General features: G+C 38.8%; 1 protein-coding gene across 4 annotated transcripts; it reads right to left on the reverse strand.

Annotated features, from left to right (window-relative positions):
- Positions 1 to 2,342: 2,342 nt before the first annotated feature.
- Positions 2,343 to 18,423, reverse strand: pfkfb2a (6-phosphofructo-2-kinase/fructose-2,6-biphosphatase 2a). 4 transcript variants are annotated; one of them, XM_046869188.1, is made up of 15 exons: positions 18,298 to 18,423; positions 17,384 to 17,523; positions 16,794 to 16,919; positions 16,327 to 16,423; positions 16,138 to 16,204; positions 15,937 to 16,011; positions 15,356 to 15,412; positions 14,296 to 14,420; positions 13,080 to 13,287; positions 11,788 to 11,934; positions 10,667 to 10,771; positions 10,245 to 10,374; positions 9,766 to 9,828; positions 9,473 to 9,537; positions 2,343 to 5,796 (listed from the first exon to the last, which is right to left on the reverse strand). In XM_046869188.1, exons 2-15 carry the CDS (start codon positions 17,433 to 17,435, stop codon positions 5,551 to 5,553), a joined length of 1,563 nt encoding a protein of 520 aa, XP_046725144.1. In that variant the 5' UTR covers positions 17,436 to 17,523; positions 18,298 to 18,423; the 3' UTR covers positions 2,343 to 5,550. The 4 variants fall into 4 exon arrangements, with proteins under 4 accessions (XP_046725144.1, XP_046725146.1, XP_046725147.1 ...); XM_046869190.1 differs by having other exon boundaries at positions 18,282 to 18,402; XM_046869191.1 differs by lacking the exon at positions 18,298 to 18,423 and having other exon boundaries at positions 2,343 to 4,468; positions 5,632 to 5,796; positions 17,275 to 17,416.
- Positions 18,424 to 19,559: the final 1,136 nt, after the last annotated feature.

A 19,559-nucleotide genomic window follows, 5' to 3' on the forward strand; every position in this document is an offset into this window, starting at 1 on the left:
ATGTTGAAGAAAAATCTGAAAAATGGGATCTTGAACATCTAATGGATTCCATTCCAAACACCACTACGAACCATCACATCTGTTAACCATTAAATAATTCCCAAACATTTGTCATTGCTAGTGTGCTTGTGTACATCATCACATAAATAATCATCAAGTAGAATCTTAATGGATTGTGGATTTTTTAATGGTGTCCTAGTAGATACCATCATCTAGAAGTGATCTAGAGGTTGCCAAATGTGTTCTAATGGTCCTTAACGGTATCAGACATAACTTGCCAGCGAGAGAAGGCAACAGATTACCAGTGAGTCTCTCCGAAGTTCTGGTGAGGTCTGTAGAGGTCTGCTGAGATCTGATAAGGTTTGCTGATGTTCTCAGAGATTTGTTGAGGTCTGTAAAAGTCTGCAGAAGTCTGGAAAGTTTAAATGAAAACACAGATAATTCTTATTACAAAGCTAATCCACTTTGTTTGAGGGTTTCCAGTCAATGTTTTAGCAGGGTATTGTAACGTATTGGACTTAGGAGCATTAAATATGGTTTGAATGCTCCAAAGTCGAAACTTCAGATGGGAGATCCACATGTCTATATTTAAAATTATGAATGGTCCTCCTGCTAATAAATAAGGATTAGAATTAAGAAATGGTGCCTGAATTGCGAATGATCGCATTCCCACTACAGAAAAACCAGGGAATGAACACTGGATGACAGAGATTGACGTGTACGTGAGAGAATCACTTGGAAGTGAAAGATTGTCTATTCTCCAGGAATCAAGGAATGATATGAGTCTCATAACATAAGGGTGTAATCTGGAAGGAGGCCCTAATGAAAGGAAAAAAAACACCTACTGGGTAGACTCTGACATTCATCACCAGAGACCAGACCATGCTGTTATCTGACTAATAAGATATCTAAAAAATATTCCAGATTCAATTCGGTGAAATATATTTGTGATTATTTACATGTGAGATGTCAGAGTAGTTACAGGGCTGAGATTTTTGTACATTTTGATGATGGGATTTCCCAGTCTGCCATACAAAGGCAATGTACCCCTGATATAAAGGACTAATGATACCTTCCAGCACGGTAATATGGATTTGCGAGGAAGAATTTTCATGACATATATCCTTTAAACAGTAATTCCAGATGGCACTCAGTGAAACAAGTTGAAACACAAGCCACTCTTTCATTATGTACTTCATTATTATAGACTGAGTTGTTTGTCTGGAGCACGGTAAGATGAAGGTCCTGTGTGGTAGTTGCCTTTCGCCTGGACGTAAAAAAAAATCAGCACGTTTTAATTTATTAGAATGTTTTTGCACCCCATATGGTTTCCTGTCTGAGTCGATAAGCTTGATTTTCATTGTAATGATTATAAGATCAAGCTTATCCTGTTTGGGCACTGGGAAGCTTTCCAGAAAAATCAAGATAAGCTCATTCCGTGCCAAAAAAAATGACCGCCTTTTGGGTTTCCAAAAATAAAAACCCCATCACTCCATCGTTGTGTAATAATTACTGTAACACCCAGTTGAATGCACATGCTGTCACATTAACAAACCAAGTATTTCCATCACACAGCACGTTCGTCTTTCCCTTTCCTCATTTATGTAAATGTTGTGGTCGAAAATCGTAAACATCGTTGTCAACAGCAAAAGACACGCCGCTTTGTGCTATTTTTTTTCAACATCCAGCCTGTTTATCCTCCTTCATGAGAAAGCAGTAACAAAACAGCAGGAAACGGGCATCAGAAGCCACTCCTGAGCTCATGTCCATAAAATGCCCACGTTTCCGTCTGTCTAAAGAAAACAAGGTCCAAAATAATAGTGCATGTTGTTTTTTTGGAAGTTGGAGCTCTAGGACTGAAAAGCACATTTCAAAGCCAGAAGTGGTTTGATTTTATGGGTTCTGGAAGCCATGTGTGAGCAGCTGTAGGGGTTGTTCTGAAGTGAACAGAAAAAGGAAAAAACAGACCTGCTTTCAGACGCAGGTTTGACCCTGTTACAAGTTGGCTGAATCTCAAATTTCTCAGGTGTCTGGTGCTAGTGATGAACATTACATGTATTTCAACAGTATCAACAGAAAAGTTAGAACCTAATACTAATGTTAAGATCATTACTCAGGGGGAACCAGCAGGACTCTGGAGGTCAACTATACTTCCTCTAGTCCTCCAGATTTTTGCTTTGCCTGGATTTAATTTGTTTTCACAAGCAGCACTGACAGCTCTATGCTATGCTAATATGCTATGGGTTGTCTAGTAACTTTTAGTTCTTTTGATACAGCAAATGAGCATATGAATATGTAAATAAGTTGTAAACAGTGGTGTATAAAAACGCACCGATAACCAATTTTATATCATATTAATTTATTCACATTTACAGCTATAAATTACATCACCATCACCACAATTCCCTAAATGGAAAGATCACGGAGAGCAATACACCCCTCAGTTCTGCTTAAAAAAACACTTTCAGCCTCAAAAAATAAAATAAAATCAGTTCATTTGTACAATAAAAATATTTCAAATAAAAACAATTCAGTCAAACAATAGCTGAGGTGTTTAAGTCCTGTTTTTCCCCCTAATATTTCCCCACAACAGGGGACGGCTTTCCGGAACAGAATACGACACGTTTTTGCGATACGATGAAATGATCGCTCCCTAAACGATATTATATTGGCACGATATCTGATGATTCTTAGAGAAAAATAAGGATTTTTATATCACCCCATGCCATTTAATACGCCAATTACGATTCGCAGATAACGAGGAACGGACGATTAACACGCGATAAAGAAATTGAATGGGTAAACGAGAGCTCGATGATTGAAAAACGTACAAAAAACTGGCTCAAATAAATACAGCATTAACAGTTATTTTTTATTGGGTATTGTGTCAGTAACGTCAATCACACAATACAGATATTCCTTTTTTGTACGTTAAACAGTGATTTCGCTTAATTTTTGCTGAAACTAGCTATGAGTATCGTGTGCGAGATGATCAGCGACTCTGACACCGAAAAACTACACCGAAAAATCGTGCTACCACGATTAGACCCTTCACTCAATATTAGACTGTAACAGAAATTCAAATCCCAGTGATGTTCATGCAAATTTGATCAATTAAAGGCAGAGGCCACGCCCCTTTTACTACGATTTATGCTGAGGAGAAGGAAAATATACGTCAGTAATCATAAACGATATGGACGTGAAAATGTTATTTTCCCACATCCAAAGAACTCTAATATAATTGTGTGCCTGACTTTGTAGTAACAGTTTGGGTCAGAACCACATATGGGTGGAGAAATCATGTGTCCCAATATTTGTTTTCATATAGTATAGCTTGATGCTCTCATTAATTTTTTTTTCACAAATAAAACAGCCGTTTGTGTTTTTCCGAGTTCCGACTATCCGGCTTTCTGAGGTAATTTATTCACAGCGTTACAGGAATAGATTTTGTGGACTGATACATATACAGACGGCCACGCCCCTTTTCTGAGATTTAGTTAAAGAAGCTCCACCCCCTCTCTCTTTCCCCAGAGATAAAAAGGCACAGAATTTGATATCAATAGAACAAAGCAATACAGCGATGTGGATTTAGTCGTGATGGAAAATCGGATTATCCGTTTTTCGAAGGCATTCTTGTTGTGCTAATTTGATTGTGTAAGACGCAATCTAGTCTAAGTCTTTAGGATTAGTGCGCAAAAGAATTACACAACTCACAAAAAGTGCAGCTCACATGCTTCCCTGATTGACTCATTATCCCACTGCAGCATCACGACAACATGCACAAGTGCAGAAGGAGGATTCAGTGGTGGGTCAGGAAGTGTTACTGTATTAAACGACCTTAACGAAATAAAAAGCGTCCGATGTCACACAATTCACTCGGCATTGGAAAGCACGGGAATGTTTGAGTGTATTTGCTTGGCAAATATTTATCCAAAAATGACTAACAAATAAAATGTCCAGCCCAAAAAGGGCACAATTTGCAATGGAGATGAATCCAAGTCATCATTGTTATATTCTTTTTCAGATAATAATAATAATAAGTACATTTACAGAAATTTAGATTTAAGAGTGAAACTCATATCATATATATATATCTATATATATCACTTTCTTTATAAATAAAAGTTTATTAAGTTCTTCTAACAGCACATCCTGAAGTATTTTATTCCTCATATCTCACAGCAATCGGCCAGAAAAAGGATTCATTTATTAACGGCATATTTTTTTGTCTGTTTATAGTTCCATTTAATTCTAATGGACTATATTGGTGCTAATAAGAACAGTGTGAACACAAAGACAGACAGACAGACAGACAGACAGACAGACACGCAGAGTTTCTGGGCTCGGCTTTGGATGCAAGACGGTGCAAGGTGAGAGTTTGACTCATCTGGGTGGAGACTGGAGCTTTTGTGTGTTTTTATATCAGCCCATTGTCTTAATCTCCAGAGCTCGAGCTGTTCTGCATTTCCTGTGAACCACAAAACAACAAGTTCAGAATATAAACAGATTCTGAAAATCTCCCAATAAGGACACGGCAAAAAACTGGAAATGTATCATCATCTGAATCACTTCTAACAAAAATATCCACATGCCAGAATCCGATTCCATTGCGGATTGACGACAGACTATGTGCCGTGGTGAAAAATGACGGAGCTACGTGACGTCCGTGGCACCTTTTTTCTACATTGTATTGATAGGGACGTGTCGTACGGAGTCAGAAACCACACCAGAGTCTGAGACAATGAATGACTCAAACAACTGACGACTTCACTGTGTAATGATTTCTTTACCTTGATTTACCTGATAGCTATGGAAGCCCGTTTCCGCCACATAAAAAAAATTGCCTATTTCCGACTTTATTTGTGCCAATGCTGACTTTATTTATCACAATTGGGACTTTATTTCAGTAAATTATTACTTTTTCCACACAATTCCAACTTCATTTCTTGCAGTTTTGACTTCTAACAACCAAAAGTTAGCTTGAGCTATGCCTTTGTGTAATTTGTGTAATCATGACTGAAGTAGTCCTTTATGTTATCTATAGTTTTACAGATCGATCTATGGATTGACCTGTTTAATATTCAGTGTGTAAAACTTCCTGGCACTACAGATTGGGTGAAATAAAGTCGGAAATTAGGCAAACTCTTTTTTTATTGTGGCAGAAACACGTTCCTATAGTAGCCTCAAAGCTCATTTGCAAAACTAATGCTTTTGAGACATTGATATATCAGATGTTTTCTTGAACATGTATGCTGACCAGCATAATCAGCATCATCAAGCAGATACAAGAGATCTATTCACAAACACACACACACACACACACACACACACACACACACACACTGAAAGAGCTTTAATGAGCTATGGTAACTCTAACAACCACTCTTTGTATAGGTGGTGTGCAGAAAAGCAATTAGCTCCTGCCAGGCTAAAACAGGATAATGGAGAATGGAGAATGGAGGATGGAAAAACATCAACAGGTCTTTTTTTATTCAAGTTGTTCATAGTGACCTTTATCCAATATCCAAAAACAAAGCAACAAAATGAGCATTAACGCTGTATTTGGATGCTTTTGTAAATATGTGTGTGTGTTCTTTGTTCTCTGGTGTCTCTACGTATCAGAAGTCTAACTTGTTTCTCAGTGAGTTCCTCGAAGACGTCCGTTGAGCTCAGCGACGGAGGCAGAGGGGTGTGCGGCGGGTTTCCGACGCTGAAGACTCGTTGCCGCTTCACCTGGTCCTGACTCGACATGGGAGTGAAGCTGTTCCTCCTCAGGGCCCCTTGTTTACTGTTGGCCTGAAGAACAGAGAACAGAGAACACGCCAGAGTCAGGAAAAGGGCACGTCGACGCTCTGTGACATACGCAAAGAAAATGTCAAAATACTGGCAACGAAAAAAAAGTTCCCCTGTGTATGGAGCAAACACTGGGAAAAAAAGGGCTGAGGAAATGTTGGCAGAAAGACACGCTGGCAGGACCCCAGCGTCAGTAGAGTGCAATACAAAGCGTTTATTTCATTTCTATTAACAAAATATTGTTTTCTTAATCTTGTTTCTTAATGATTTAAATAAATAATAGTATCATGATTATAATACTTTAAGCTCCAGTTTGATTAGTGCCTCTGAAAGGTGTTTAAACATCAAGTCTATTATGGTCTTTGTAACACATGCATGTTCCTGTCTATAGAACAATCTCAGAAAAAGACAAAAGCACACAAGATTTAGAGAGTGAAGGACTGGGAGGAAGTTCTGTGGAGTCCAAATGTGGCATGTTTGTCTCTAACAGAAGAACTTTTGTAAGACAGAGCGCAGGAGACGAAGACAAAAGATAAGATCAGACCCTCACCCCCACAATCAAACATGGAAGCTTTTTATTTCAATTCAAAACTTTTCCTACGTTTCCACACTTACACTTTTTTATTGTTATTATTTCTAATATAATATTTGATTACATTTTATTTATTATTGTGATTATCAGACTGACACAAATTTTTTTTTGTACAATTTTTATTATTATTATTCCATTAAAATCTTGCAAAAATAATGAAAACTGCAGTTAAACTGTGGAGAAATTTGCAGTGTGATCAGATTTATAAGATTGTTTCTCCTGGCCCTGTTTTGTAATCGCTGTAAGTATTTATTTATTCACTTACTAACTTATGTTTGTTTGTTCATTTATACCAATTAAAGCGAGTTTAAGAAGAAAAATGACTCTGACTGCCTTTCGTCAGAATTCTTCAACAGTTTTTCCACATTTGACACTTTAACTATCATTAAAATATTCACGTCATCACGGTGAGTGTGGATTTTCATGTGGCATCAGTTTTACTACATTAAACTGGTCATTAAACGAGTGTAGTAAAAGTGTATCGAGTCAGAAAGCAGACGATTCCTGAAGCTTCCAGCTGTAGTGTTAACTGTGGTCTGTCTGGTGTTTGGTTTTATCACCAGAGACACAACAGTGGTTAGAAATTACACCAGCGCTATTTAAAGGACCTTGACGCCAAAACGTGCGATCTGAGAGGAAGTGAGAGAGATGGAAAGAGAGAGAAACAGAGAGGAGGAGTGATCGAAAAAGAAAGACACAAACACAGAGACAGAGAGAGACAGGGAGCAAGAGAATGACAAAACAAGACAGAGAGAGAGAGAGAGAGAGAGACAAACAGAGAGAGTGATAGAGAAAGCAACAGGAGAGCGACAAAAGAGAGAGAGAGAGAGAGAGAGAGAGAGAGAGAGAGAGAGAGAGAGAGAAAGTTTTAATTGTGTTTTGAATGTTGTAGTGATGAATATCAGTTGTGTCAACCTTCGGTTTTCACACACACACACACACACACACACACACACACACACACACACACATGCACACACACACACACACACACATGTGGGTTGTGTGCCTTTAACAGTCACTGTGGTCGAGCCGATACGCCCACACCACAAAAACAACACACTGCAAGAAACTGGAAACTGGACAAAAGCAACGAATCAAAACTCGACATCAACCCTGTGGCCTGAAATGCTCTCAATTCCCACAGCACTTCCCAGTGACAAACCGGTATGGTTTTGCTGTTTTCACGTCATGTAAAGGTTCACGTGAAAGTCCACTCTGGAGTCTGTACGACACGAGGAGCAAAATATTATAAAAAAAATTTAACTTTAAAGACTTTACAAACTGGAACAAACTGATCCTTCACAATAAACACATTCAAGTGCGCCCATAATTAATTACAGTGAAAATACAGTACACACAAACACACACAATATTTATCTGACACTCCATTGTTTCATCCTACTTAGTCCTAGGAGGCCAATTTGAGATTTGGCCTGACAAGCCACTGTAGAAATAGCAACAGTGTGGAGGATTGTGGGAAGTCTTCCAAACCACTCATCCTGTTGGAAAGCGTTATGCAAGTGCAATATTCTCCATGACTGTAAATCACTGCATTTCTTAGAACCACATCCTGGCCAAAAGACTTCCCTTCACTGTACGATTGGTAAAAACTGGATGAAAGTATTTCCAGAGGTTCAGCAAGAAAAACATTCATTCTCATTCACACACGCAGTGGATACACCTACGGTACAGTAGGTTCATATTTCATCTGGACATTCAAATATTTCAGCGTTTTACTCCGAATGAAGTTTCATGTTGCAGTTGTTGTTGTTTTTTAAGTATGTTGTAACTATAAGTACAAATTTTCAACCCGTCTAATTTCAACCCAAACAGAAAATTTAGGGGAAAAAATTAATAATGTGATTTGTTCAACTGGTGGCAAAAACATTACTGAAAAACGAGTGAGAACCTCTGAGGATTGATCTGCTGTAATGCGCAGCAGAACCATGAATCCTGTTTGGGTTGGATTGAGTGTGAGGACTAAATAAAAACACACTAAAAATCTTTCATTCTAAATAGTTTGGCGTTGGGATTTACCACAGAAAAACTAGCACAAACATTATTTTTTTTAATTATGCCTCCAGTTCTTTCGGCACAACAGTTGATTCTTATCATACACGTCCTCTTATCTTTCATATACAACATAGTAATAATGTTGCATGATAGATCTTTTGTTAGAAAGCAGGATGAGGTGCAGATGAAGGACTGAACTACTTAAAGCAGTGTTAAAAAGTCCACACGTCCTCACTGCCAGTTTAGCTAGCGAGGGTAATAAACATTAGCCAGTGACACCCTTTTTGTCCAGACTGCAGATCAGTACCATCATTTTACACTCCTTTATGTAAGATATGCACATTGCACAATTTAAGTGGAGTATTTAGTATTACATGGGCATTTTATTTGGATTAGCATATTTACTGTATTAGTAACCTCGAAATCTAAATCTAGCTAGTTTTGTGTTTTGCTAACTGAACTCTATTTTTTTCTTGTATGCATAAAACGCATGACGTCATGTTCAATATCACCATTTATATTATTGAATTAAACTGTATCCTAAATATATCGGAAATTGTATAATAACATTGTACGACTATGAAACCTATTATATAAAATCGTGATGATGATGTAGCCTGGACTGAGTACAGTCTGGATGATATAAAAGCTGTAATTATCAAACCCATCCTCTTCCTAGCGTATTTACCGTATCACGACATTTTCCCAGAATGGAACGCAAACAGGAACCTCCGAAACCCAACAATCAGCTAAGTTCTAATCAGCTGGATTCCTCATCGAAGCAGAAAGACGTTTATCTCCAATGCGCTGCCGATATAAACGTGCGTGGGTGGCATGAATAAAACACGAGGAAAAATAATCAACGCCATGAAATATTACATACATCTGGCAATTTGTAGAAATTTTACACTTTAAAAAGTTTTTTCAGCAACGACTGCTCAATCAAATTAGAGTTATACGAGAAGGTGTGGAACATCCAAAAAGCGAGTTATAACTTACATTATAGCAGCTATAAACATTCGTTTCCTTCATTCAACTCTCAAAAATGGTAAAAATACTCCCAGGTCTTACGAGTGGTCTGTTCCGGTGTGTGTTCACAGCTTCAATATTCAGGTCGAACATGTCCACTTTACAACCTGCAAAGAGGAATGAAGGGTGAAATCAGTGCTGATAAACATTCACACGTCCACTTGCAGTATATCAATCAATATATTAAATCTTTATCACACTTTTTTTAACCCCTGACCCTGACTTTTAATGAATTATAAAAGTTTTATGGATCAACGGATGGATGGTGAATCTGCAGTTTCCAGGAAATGCAGTGAATAGCAAGAGAGTCAGCTTTCCACAATGAAAGTGTTTACCATAAGCCACAGGGGTGAGTTTCAGCACCACATGGAGAGGACACCTCAGATAGGGCAAGTCATCTGGAAAACAAACACCAACCTACATTAGAAACCCAACGGGGGGGCGGAGACAGTGGGGTGCAGGAGGAAAACACCCACAGTGGCAAATATATTAGTTGAAATCCTTTCTGAAGGAGAAGAAGGAGATGATATTTTTTCTAAAATAAACTTTTAGTTAATGAAGAACCCTTGGCTTCCATCGAACCCATGATGGCAGTAAACACAGAATCTATGGTAAATGTTGAACCCTTTGTAAAACCAGAACCCTTGATGAACTGCTAGCAAACACAAAAGCAATGGTAATCAAAGAGCCCATATGGCAAATGTAGAGATAACTGCCAGAACACACACACACACACACACACACACACACTACATTATTATAGTATTAAAAATGTATAGTTTTTTTTGTGTTTAGAAGTAAGACAGATCCTGACCAGCGCTTTTGTCCAGAAAGTACGCAAGCAGGCATCTAGTGACGGCCTGGTGACTGATAACCAGCACGTTGCCCTGCCTCTCCAGCTCCATTATCACCGGCTCAAGTCTCTGCACCAGATCCTGGTACGACTACAGCAATCGTGTGGAGAAAAAAAGACTGCAGTCAGCCTTCTAACACATAAGATTGCTGAAATCTATTTTTCGATTTGTCTTCATATTTAATTCAATTATCAAGTGTTAAAGTCTTGTGTGAACAAAAGATAAACGTGTCTCCTGTACAGATATGTTTTAGACATAACAGCAGAACAATTGTCCTTGATCTTTGAAAAAAATTCTTCACTCAGCTGTAAATGTGTTTATATCAGTTGGTGTGGAAGTGAAATGAAATGAAGTGAAGTATGAGCACAGTGATGTTGATCACCTCCCCTCCTGGGTAACGGTAATGATATTTGTCCTGATCTCTCATAGAGAATTCATCAGGATACTTCTCCTTGATCCTGTCGTAGGACATTTCCTCACAGATTCCCTTAAAGAAGCAAACAAAAGCAGATATTTATATATTCATATTTGATATTCAAATGAAAAAAATTCATTCAAATTCTACAGTGAAATTGTCCAAATTAAACTGTACTATAAATATCTGCTTTAAACTTTAAACCTAATGCAAACTGGCTGTAAACTTGCAGAACATCCTCTATAAACTCATAAAATAAACTCGCTGCAAACTTCTAAACACCTCTGTGAACTAGCTAAAAATTTCCCACTATAAACTTGCTGTAAACTTACTTAAAACTCACTGTAATCTGAGTGTAAACTCACTGTAAACTTTCTGTAAACTCACTGTACACTTGCTATAAACTCACTGTACATTTGCTGAAAACCTACTACAAACTTACTTTAACTTGGGCGTTAACTCACAGTAAACTTGGTGTAAACTCATAATAAACTTGGTGTAAACTCATAATAAACTTGATGTAAACTCATAATAAATTTGGTGTAAACTCATAATAAAGTTGCTGTAAACTACTTAACAGCTCTGTAAACTAGCTAAAACATTCTCCTTGTTAACCTGTTAGGAACTCACTGTAACCTCAGCAAAACTCCCTGTAACCTTACTTTAAACTAACTGTAAATTTACTTTAATCTCACTGTAAACTTGCTGCAAAATCACTGTAAACTTGCTGTAAACCTATTGTAAACTAACTGTAAACTTGCTGTAAACCTATTGTAAACTAACTGTAAACTTGCTTTAATCTCACTGTAAACTTGCTGTAAACGCACAGAAAATTTTATGTAAATGTGCTGTAATCTCACTGTAAAATCAATGTAGATTTGCTGTAAATTCACTGTAAACTTGATGTAAACGTGTTGTAAACTTTAGAGAATGATAGACATATAACCCTTTTTACATTTTTTACACTCTTGGAGAGAATAAAATCCACAGTCTTGACTATTGTGACAGGTTTTTATGTTAAAGAGCCCTCGGCCCGTTTAAGGTCAGTAAGAGGCATGTGGTGGCGTTCTGGTGGCGCGCTGACTCACAGCGTCAATCTCGTTGAGGATTTTCCACTGCTCATACGGAACGCCCAGAGCCTCAGCCGTCTGGATGGTGCGCTTCAGCTGGCTCGTCCACACCTTCAGATTCACTAGCTTCTGCTCCACTATGAAATCCCTCAAAGCCACAGCAAACTGTACACACACGCACACACACAGTAAACACACTAAACAGAGGCAGAATCAAACCCAGACGCTCGGGTTCAGTTCAGATGTAACAGCTACTTACTAACCACAGCTGTACTTACGTTAAGCTTATTAGTGGAGTAAAAACACTGGGGTTGAACTGAGACATTCAGCCGCAGACACCGTCTGGCAACATGAACGTCAAATACAATGACATCACTTCCTGAACTCAATATTGACACCAATACAGCGATACCACTGTACTGTATTTCCTCTTATTTAGTAATATTAGTGATTCCTGGAAGGTGTGTATTGACTCACATCTACGCAGTAACCTACGCAGTAAAGCTCATCGCTGTGCACCTGAAACGAGACGTCTTACTGCATGTGTGTCACGGGTTCATATAAGCCGCTGGCTTTAGTGGTCTTACTGTAGGGATTAGCTGATGTCACTTTGACTGTGAAGGAAGAATTGAATCCTGATTTATCACGTATCTTATCAAACCAGAAGAGATAGAATTTGATGACTTAAGCCATTTTCTGATGAGGTTATTTTCATAAGCGAAGGAAAGTCATTCCAGAAAGAAACTGTACCTATTCCGTATTTAAAACCTTTTCATGTTCACACTCTCCGCTGTTTGGAGATTCTCCATAAATTTTCTCTCTGCTTTGGCCTTCCGTCCGCGACTCTGTATGAAAACTGAGGCTCCAAACCCCCCTGTCCTCTACATCTGCCTCTTTCAAACCAACTACCTGCATGTCTTCCCTCACCACATCCATAAACCTCCTCCTTGGTCTTCCTCTTTTCCTCCTACCTGGTGTCTCCATCCTCATTCTCCACTGATATACCCCATGTTCCTCCTCTGCACATGTCCAAACCATCTCAATCTCACCTCCCTCACCTTGTCTCCAAAACGTCCTACATGCGCTGTCCCTCTAATAAACTTATTTCTAATCCTGTCCATCCTCATCACTCCCAATGAACATCTCAACATCTTCAGCTCTGCTACCTCCAGCTCCACCTCCTGTCTTTTACTCAGAAATGTTTTGCTCATGCGCAGTACAGGGATGTGAGCGTTTTCAGATGTCTGTGTGTGTGTGTGTGTGTGTGTGTGTGTGTGTGTGTGTGTGTGTGTGTTGCTGTGAATGTCCACCTCTTTCCCATGAGTGGACAGGCCCGAGTCACCCCCGATCAGACCCTGCACGTTGTGTTCGCTCTCTCCGTGACGGCAGAGGTAGATGGTGTGTTTGTGAACGTGGATGTTCATTAGGTAATACACGATCTTGCTCTGGATGTAATCCTGCACTCGGTTCACCAGGAAGCGCTGGCCTACGTTGATCACCTGGATGAAGGAGCGATCTCTGTTTACACACACACACACACACACACACACACACACACACACACACACACACACACACAAAAACACCATTAATTTCTTTTCCATTTTTTCCATTCGGTATCATGTATGACACATGATGAAGTGTCATGTCTGAGAATTATGAACATACAAGTAAGTAGACACCTGACCATCAGATTGCTACTGTTTGTACTTCTTTTTTGAACGTCCCATTCCACATTTAGTCTCCATCTGCTCTTATAATGAGCTCCACTCTTCTGGGAAGATGTTCCACTAGATTATGTGGAGATAATTAGTAGTCAGATAGTGATGTAGGTGAGGTGAGGAGGCCTGGGGTGCAGTCAGCGTTACGTTGAATAGGTCAGGAGCTTTATAGCAGGAGATCTTCTAATCAGACCAATCTCCTAGTTTGAGTTAAGGAACTTTTTCATGCTCTCACATCCAAAGACAATTACGGGCCTCCAAGTTTGGGGAAGAACCACATATGTCTGGAGGATTCATGTGTCCCAATAATTTGTCCATATAGAGAAGCTCTACTCACTTAATTATTTATAATAAGATTAATACATAATAATGTGATGAATCTGGTTTGTCTGTGCATGTGGGTATTGTTGTGTGTGTGTGTGTGTGTGATTAATCAAAGACCCTCTTCCAAAAAAATACATGTTGTCAGTAATTTCTTCTAAGGAATTTTGATCATATCAGCCTGTTTCCCGTTCCTGAACTTTCTGTTATAGTTATCCGGGTATTTATAACTAAAACGAGATGTGACGCAGACGTGCTGGCAAATCCTCTCCATTCCCAGAAATAAAATCAGGAAAATGATTAGAATCCGATGTAGTTTCCAAGTGTGTTCCAAGTGTGTTCCAAGTGTGTTTACGCTCATCTCCAACTGGCTGAATATGTGATGAGAAAAACAAGAATCTTATCTTGTACACGTGGACACGTGAGCTTCACCGCCACCTGCTGGTCAAATCTCAACACTGCACCAGCAGACACTTGTGCTTACTTGTCATGAAGGTCTGGGTCTAAGGGCTGATAGGTGACTTTGTAGCACTCGATTCTCTTCAGAAAGTCCTCCATGACGCTCTCACGGTCTCTCTCGGGGTAGTCTGGACTCGACACCTTCACGTCCTTAAACACAGTAAAGTAGAGTTCATCATTACGTCAGCTTTCTTCTATATAGCACTTCTTTAAAGTTCTGTAAGAAAAAATATTGATGCTGACATCCACCCTTTTATCTATTTATCCCTCCATCTCTCTATCCTCCATTTTCTCTTTTTAGAATCTAAATGTTTTATCTTTAACATTTTTCTTTCTGTATAAGGCAATAGAGGATAGACAGACAGACAGACAGACAGACAGACAGACAGACAGACAGATAGCCAGACAGACAGATCGACAGACAGACTTTGCACAATTTTGTAGGACGTGTCTGTACATGGGAGCTTTACATTTTCCCTTCACTTGATCTAGGAGACCCAGACCTGCTCCAGCATAACAATGCTCCTGTGCACAAAACCGGCTCCATGAAGATCTGCTTTACATGGATGTGGAGGATCTCCTGCTATAGACCTATTCAACACCTTTAAGATAAATGTGAAGATCAGTTCTGACATAAATCCCTGACTTTATTAACACCCTTATGACTGAATGAGCCCAAATCTTCACTGCACAATCTTCTTCCCAGAAGAGTGGAGCTTGTTATAACAGTAAATAGAGACTAAATGTGGAATGGGAAGTTTAAAAAGCACATGCCAATCTTATGCTCAGGTGTCCACAAACTTTTGTCCATATAGTGTGAATAGATAGATGTTATATTATGCAATTAAGGTTAATTTTTCCTTAAAAAAACAAAATTTCCTTTCTAAACTATTGATATGTCGCCACCTACAGGATTTTCAGTTTATTGCAGTAAATGAATTACTAATTACTGCAGTATTTAATGTATATTGTTTCCAATTTTATCTATCTATCTATCTATCTATCTATCTATCTATCTATCTATCTATCTATCTATCTATCTATCTATCTATCTATCACACTTTATCAGTGATTCGTAAACATACCATGATATTTTCAGCGATGACATCTGGATCGTCGCAGATCGACTCAACAAAAAACACCTGGAAGGTATAAAGAAAACTTTTTTTTGCTCATGCCGAGAACACGAAAAACATCCTGATGTTGCCACTGCTTTCATAATTCCTTTGTGCTCACGGAAAATACCACCATATTAAGGCAGTCATAACTAATAAACACACAGGATCCACAGGATTCCACAGGATCCCACAGGATCACATACTGAGGTTTCAAAGGAACATCCACAACATCACAAATGCCACACAATACACATTTACGTTACAAAATATAGTACATAAATAAAAAATGCGTTATTATAATAGATGCATTTTTAACAATATCACCATATTAAGTTAGGAATGTTAGGAATTCTCGGTTCCAGAAATATTGGCACCCCTGAAGGAGCTGACGTGATTCCGAATTAAAAAGTGGTCTTGGGTTACTGAATCCCGGGGGTGCCAATAATTGTGCCACATGATTGTGATCAGGAAGAATTTTTTTTTTGTCCTAAAAAAATTAATTTAATCTTTTTTATTGATGTATTTATTTTACTCGGCGAGCCTCTGACCTTGTACGCGTTCTCCTTGGCGAACTCCAGGATGAGATCTCGTCTCTCTCGAGTCGTGTTCGTGGCATCGAAGACCTGCGGAGGTTTAAACACAACAGATTGCTTCAAGAAGAAAATCTCAGTGGAGATCTGCTCAGTCTCAGGAAGGAAGTTATATAGAGTCATATCAGTGAAAGAGTAGATAGAAAGTAAATGGCTCACAGCGATCTGTCCTCCCTCCTCGTTCAGGTAACTGTTCACGTCCTGCAGAGCCACGAGAGCACACTGTCTGTGGAGAAACATCACCGTCAGATACGGTCACCATGTCGCCCTTTATATGGAAATACTAAAAAAAAAGGAATAAAGCACTTAAATAGTTTTGAGCTCTATAACGTAGAACGTGACAATTACTTCCTGATCCTCATGGCCTCGGCGTTGTCGTGTCTGAAGAAGTCGTACGATTTGTACGAGCGGACGGCTTCCCGCCGGTACTCGCCCAGGTTAAACACTGCGCACACACACACACACACACACACACACACACACACACATACACACACACACACACACGTGCTTAGATACTCATGCAAATGCAAGGTTATGATTATGTGCATGTGCATACAGTCTCAAGTGTCAAAACAGCACGTGGTGTCAGTAAACTGCCTCTAGAGGCCGCTCTCGTACTGTATAATGACAGCAAGCCTTCTACAGCTCAGGCGCAACCCGGAAAAACTATCAGTACGGATTTTTGCAGAAAGACAATAGCCGATAGTACCAGCAATCAACTATCGGTGCTGATGAATCGTTAAAACCTATAAATCGGTCTACCTCTAGTTATTAATGATTTATTAAACTATTATAATAAATGTTTCCAGCACCTTTGGTGGGAACGCCAATCCAGTTGAGGTAGCGAGTCAGCTTTTTGGACATGTAGGTTTTGCCTCTGGCCGGGAGGCCGATCATCACGATCAGAGTGGACGAGTTGGTCATGTAGGACGCCCACGCTGAGAAAAAGAAATCAGAAACACACATATGTATTAAAACGACGTCTGTATATTACTTATTTGGTCTTCGCTGCCTGTTCTTTATTAAAACCCTTTAAAGAATCTCTTTACTACAGGCTCGGTAAACTCAGGGTCACAGAGCTTTCAGCTTTCCTACGGGTGTGAATGTTTGAGTTTTAGGTTTTTATGCAGAAAATATATATTTTTTAATCCGACACAAAAGTTTGCTAAGCTGCTACCTGGCAACCGTGTTTGCGTTCATATTAAACTCTCATCGAGGCCCTGGCTTTTTGTTTTGAAATGTGAGGTTTAAGAATAAATAAGTGGCAAAAGAATTCTTGCTTCTTGCCCTTACTTGTCTTTCTCCCAGGATTCGGTGCTGAAAGCTCCTGAACGTTGGATTTCATGCAGATCATTCTGTAAGTTGTTGTTACATGGTGTTATGCCAACTGCAAATCACTCACAGCATTTCTTCACGCCGGTCCTCGGCTTGCTCGTTCGGTTGTTCGCCTCCATGGATCTTGGTACGGGTCCCGCTGCACCTCCGAGGGGGGCGTGTGCTCTCGGCCCCAGGCGACTCCGAGCCTCTGTGACGGCGTTTGTGCTGCAAGCAGATACGGTCACATGGTTAGCTGAGTGATTAATGACTTGTTTCATGCAGTAAGTTCTTATCTTTTTACCTTCTATTCCACATGATCTAATTTCTCTTGTATTTCACATGATCTCATATTACACATTACCTTGTTTATCTCATATCACTAAATTGAGGGTGTGGCTTAATGATCTCAATCCCGTGCATTATCATCACCACGGCTTCTTGTTTTATCTCGCTTAAACACGTCTCTATGTCACGGCCATAACTTATTTACGTTCCCTTGTATTACTGTTGTGTCCCATGACTCACCTTGGGGTGTCTTACTTTGTTTACTAGCATTTATTAGCTCAATAATCTTGTTCTAGTGCAGTAATATTTGGTATATACGTTATCTCATCCACTGGCTTTACTAAGTCCCCTTTGTAGTTCAGATACTTGTTCTTCTGATTAATAAATGTTTAATTGCACACTTATTGCCCACCCCTGTGCCACCCCTGTGCCACCCCAGCTCTATACACCTGGACAAGTTCCTGGATCCATCCTAATCGCCTCCACACTCCCTCTATAGGTGCACTTATAAACAATACAATGTTATATAATGGAATAACTCACCTTTGCACCCTGAACAGGACAATAACCGTTAGTAAGGAAATATCAGCATCATTAAGACATTTTATACCCCACTGTTTTACCTCTGTTTGTGGTGTAAAAACACGGACTTACCCTAAAGAATCCAACACACACACACACACACACACACACCTCACCTTCTCAAGTTCTCACCTTCCTAACTTCACTACAATCACCCTGAAGACGCTTTTCCTCGGATTTGTTTCAGGAAGTAGCGACTTGATGCGTTGCTCTGACAAGTCCCGCCTCTTCTGCGCCCTGATTGGCCAAACAGACGAGGAAGGCGTTCACATCGTCATAGCAACCATAGTAATAGCCCACGTCTTGTTTGAGCGAGCTCTATTGATTGGCTTTCAGGCCCGTCAATCAAATTTGAATACTTTTTTTTTTTGGAGGCTGAGTACAGATTAATCTGCATGTGTGAGACTTTTTTAATTAAATATAATCATATTTTGGGGTGTTTTCATTTAAATATGGCGAATAATAATGATAATAATAATAAAAACGTGACATTTATATTTATATGTATTTATGTTTATTCTTCATATTATTTTATATTGTTCCATCTATTCATTTTAATGTTTAGTTAACAAATGAAAAAATAACACCAATGAACCAATTATGTGCTTATTTAAAATGAGAAAATTAAATTAATCGATATACACATTTTCAAATTTAATAATAATAATAATAATACTTTTTTTTATATTATTATATTATTGTTCTATTAAACACTGTCAAACATTTAAATAGAAATATAATATTTTAAAAAAATATATAAAAGAAATAAAAGGAAAAATATAAAGTATAAAAGTTTAATAAATGTATAAAATGTAAAGATTAAACAATTATATAATAATAATAATAATAATAATAATAATAATAATAATAATAAATTAATAAATAAATCTAACCCTATTATCTAACCCTAACACCCCCCACCCCACCATTTTTTGATCTAATGTATCATCATGACCAAAATTCTACCTCGTTCCAAAAACTTTTGTGCCATAATAAAATGTGTTAAAATACTTTCTAGGGGGTAAATACTTATGCACAACAATGCTTATAACCCATTATTGTGTAAATGTAGCTATTATTACTGCAGCCCTTATTATTAGAGCGAGAATCGTCAGATCAACTGTGCTGCTGCTTTTCTCCATGACCTCTATAAGGAATTATAATCAGAGTCTCCCAGAGTCTGTTCTTTGTTTTCCGTGACACTTCTGTAAAGGAAACATCGCCCTGCTGTGGTACAACTGCTCATTTGCTTGCTAAATAAGGCCTCGGCTTCGCAACTCCTCCAGGAACCGGAGTGTGTTGCTTTCTTTTTTTTTTTCTTTTGCGTAAAAACTTCTCAGGATGTGGGACAGCATGAGCTCCCAGATTCCTTTGCCTTGTAAGGCTAAAGGCCT

This window comes from Silurus meridionalis, chromosome 16, assembly GCF_014805685.1.
Source record: "Silurus meridionalis isolate SWU-2019-XX chromosome 16, ASM1480568v1, whole genome shotgun sequence".
Taxonomy (NCBI): Eukaryota; Metazoa; Chordata; class Actinopteri; order Siluriformes; family Siluridae; genus Silurus; species Silurus meridionalis.

Bases quoted from the DNA above. Each gene is read 5' to 3' on its own strand.
- pfkfb2a (XM_046869187.1), bottom strand. From the start codon at position 17,335: ATGATCTGCATGAAATCCAACGTTCAGGAGCTTTCAGCACCGAATCCT. The intron at 10,772-11,787 runs GTGAGTCAGCGC...TGCTTCTTTAAG, and splicing joins TCCTCAACGAGATTGACGCT to GGAATCTGTGAGGAAATGTC. The intron at 9,829-10,244 runs GTCAGGATCTGT...TTTGTTTTCCAG, and splicing joins CTTTCTGGACAAAAGCGCTG to ATGACTTGCCCTATCTGAGG.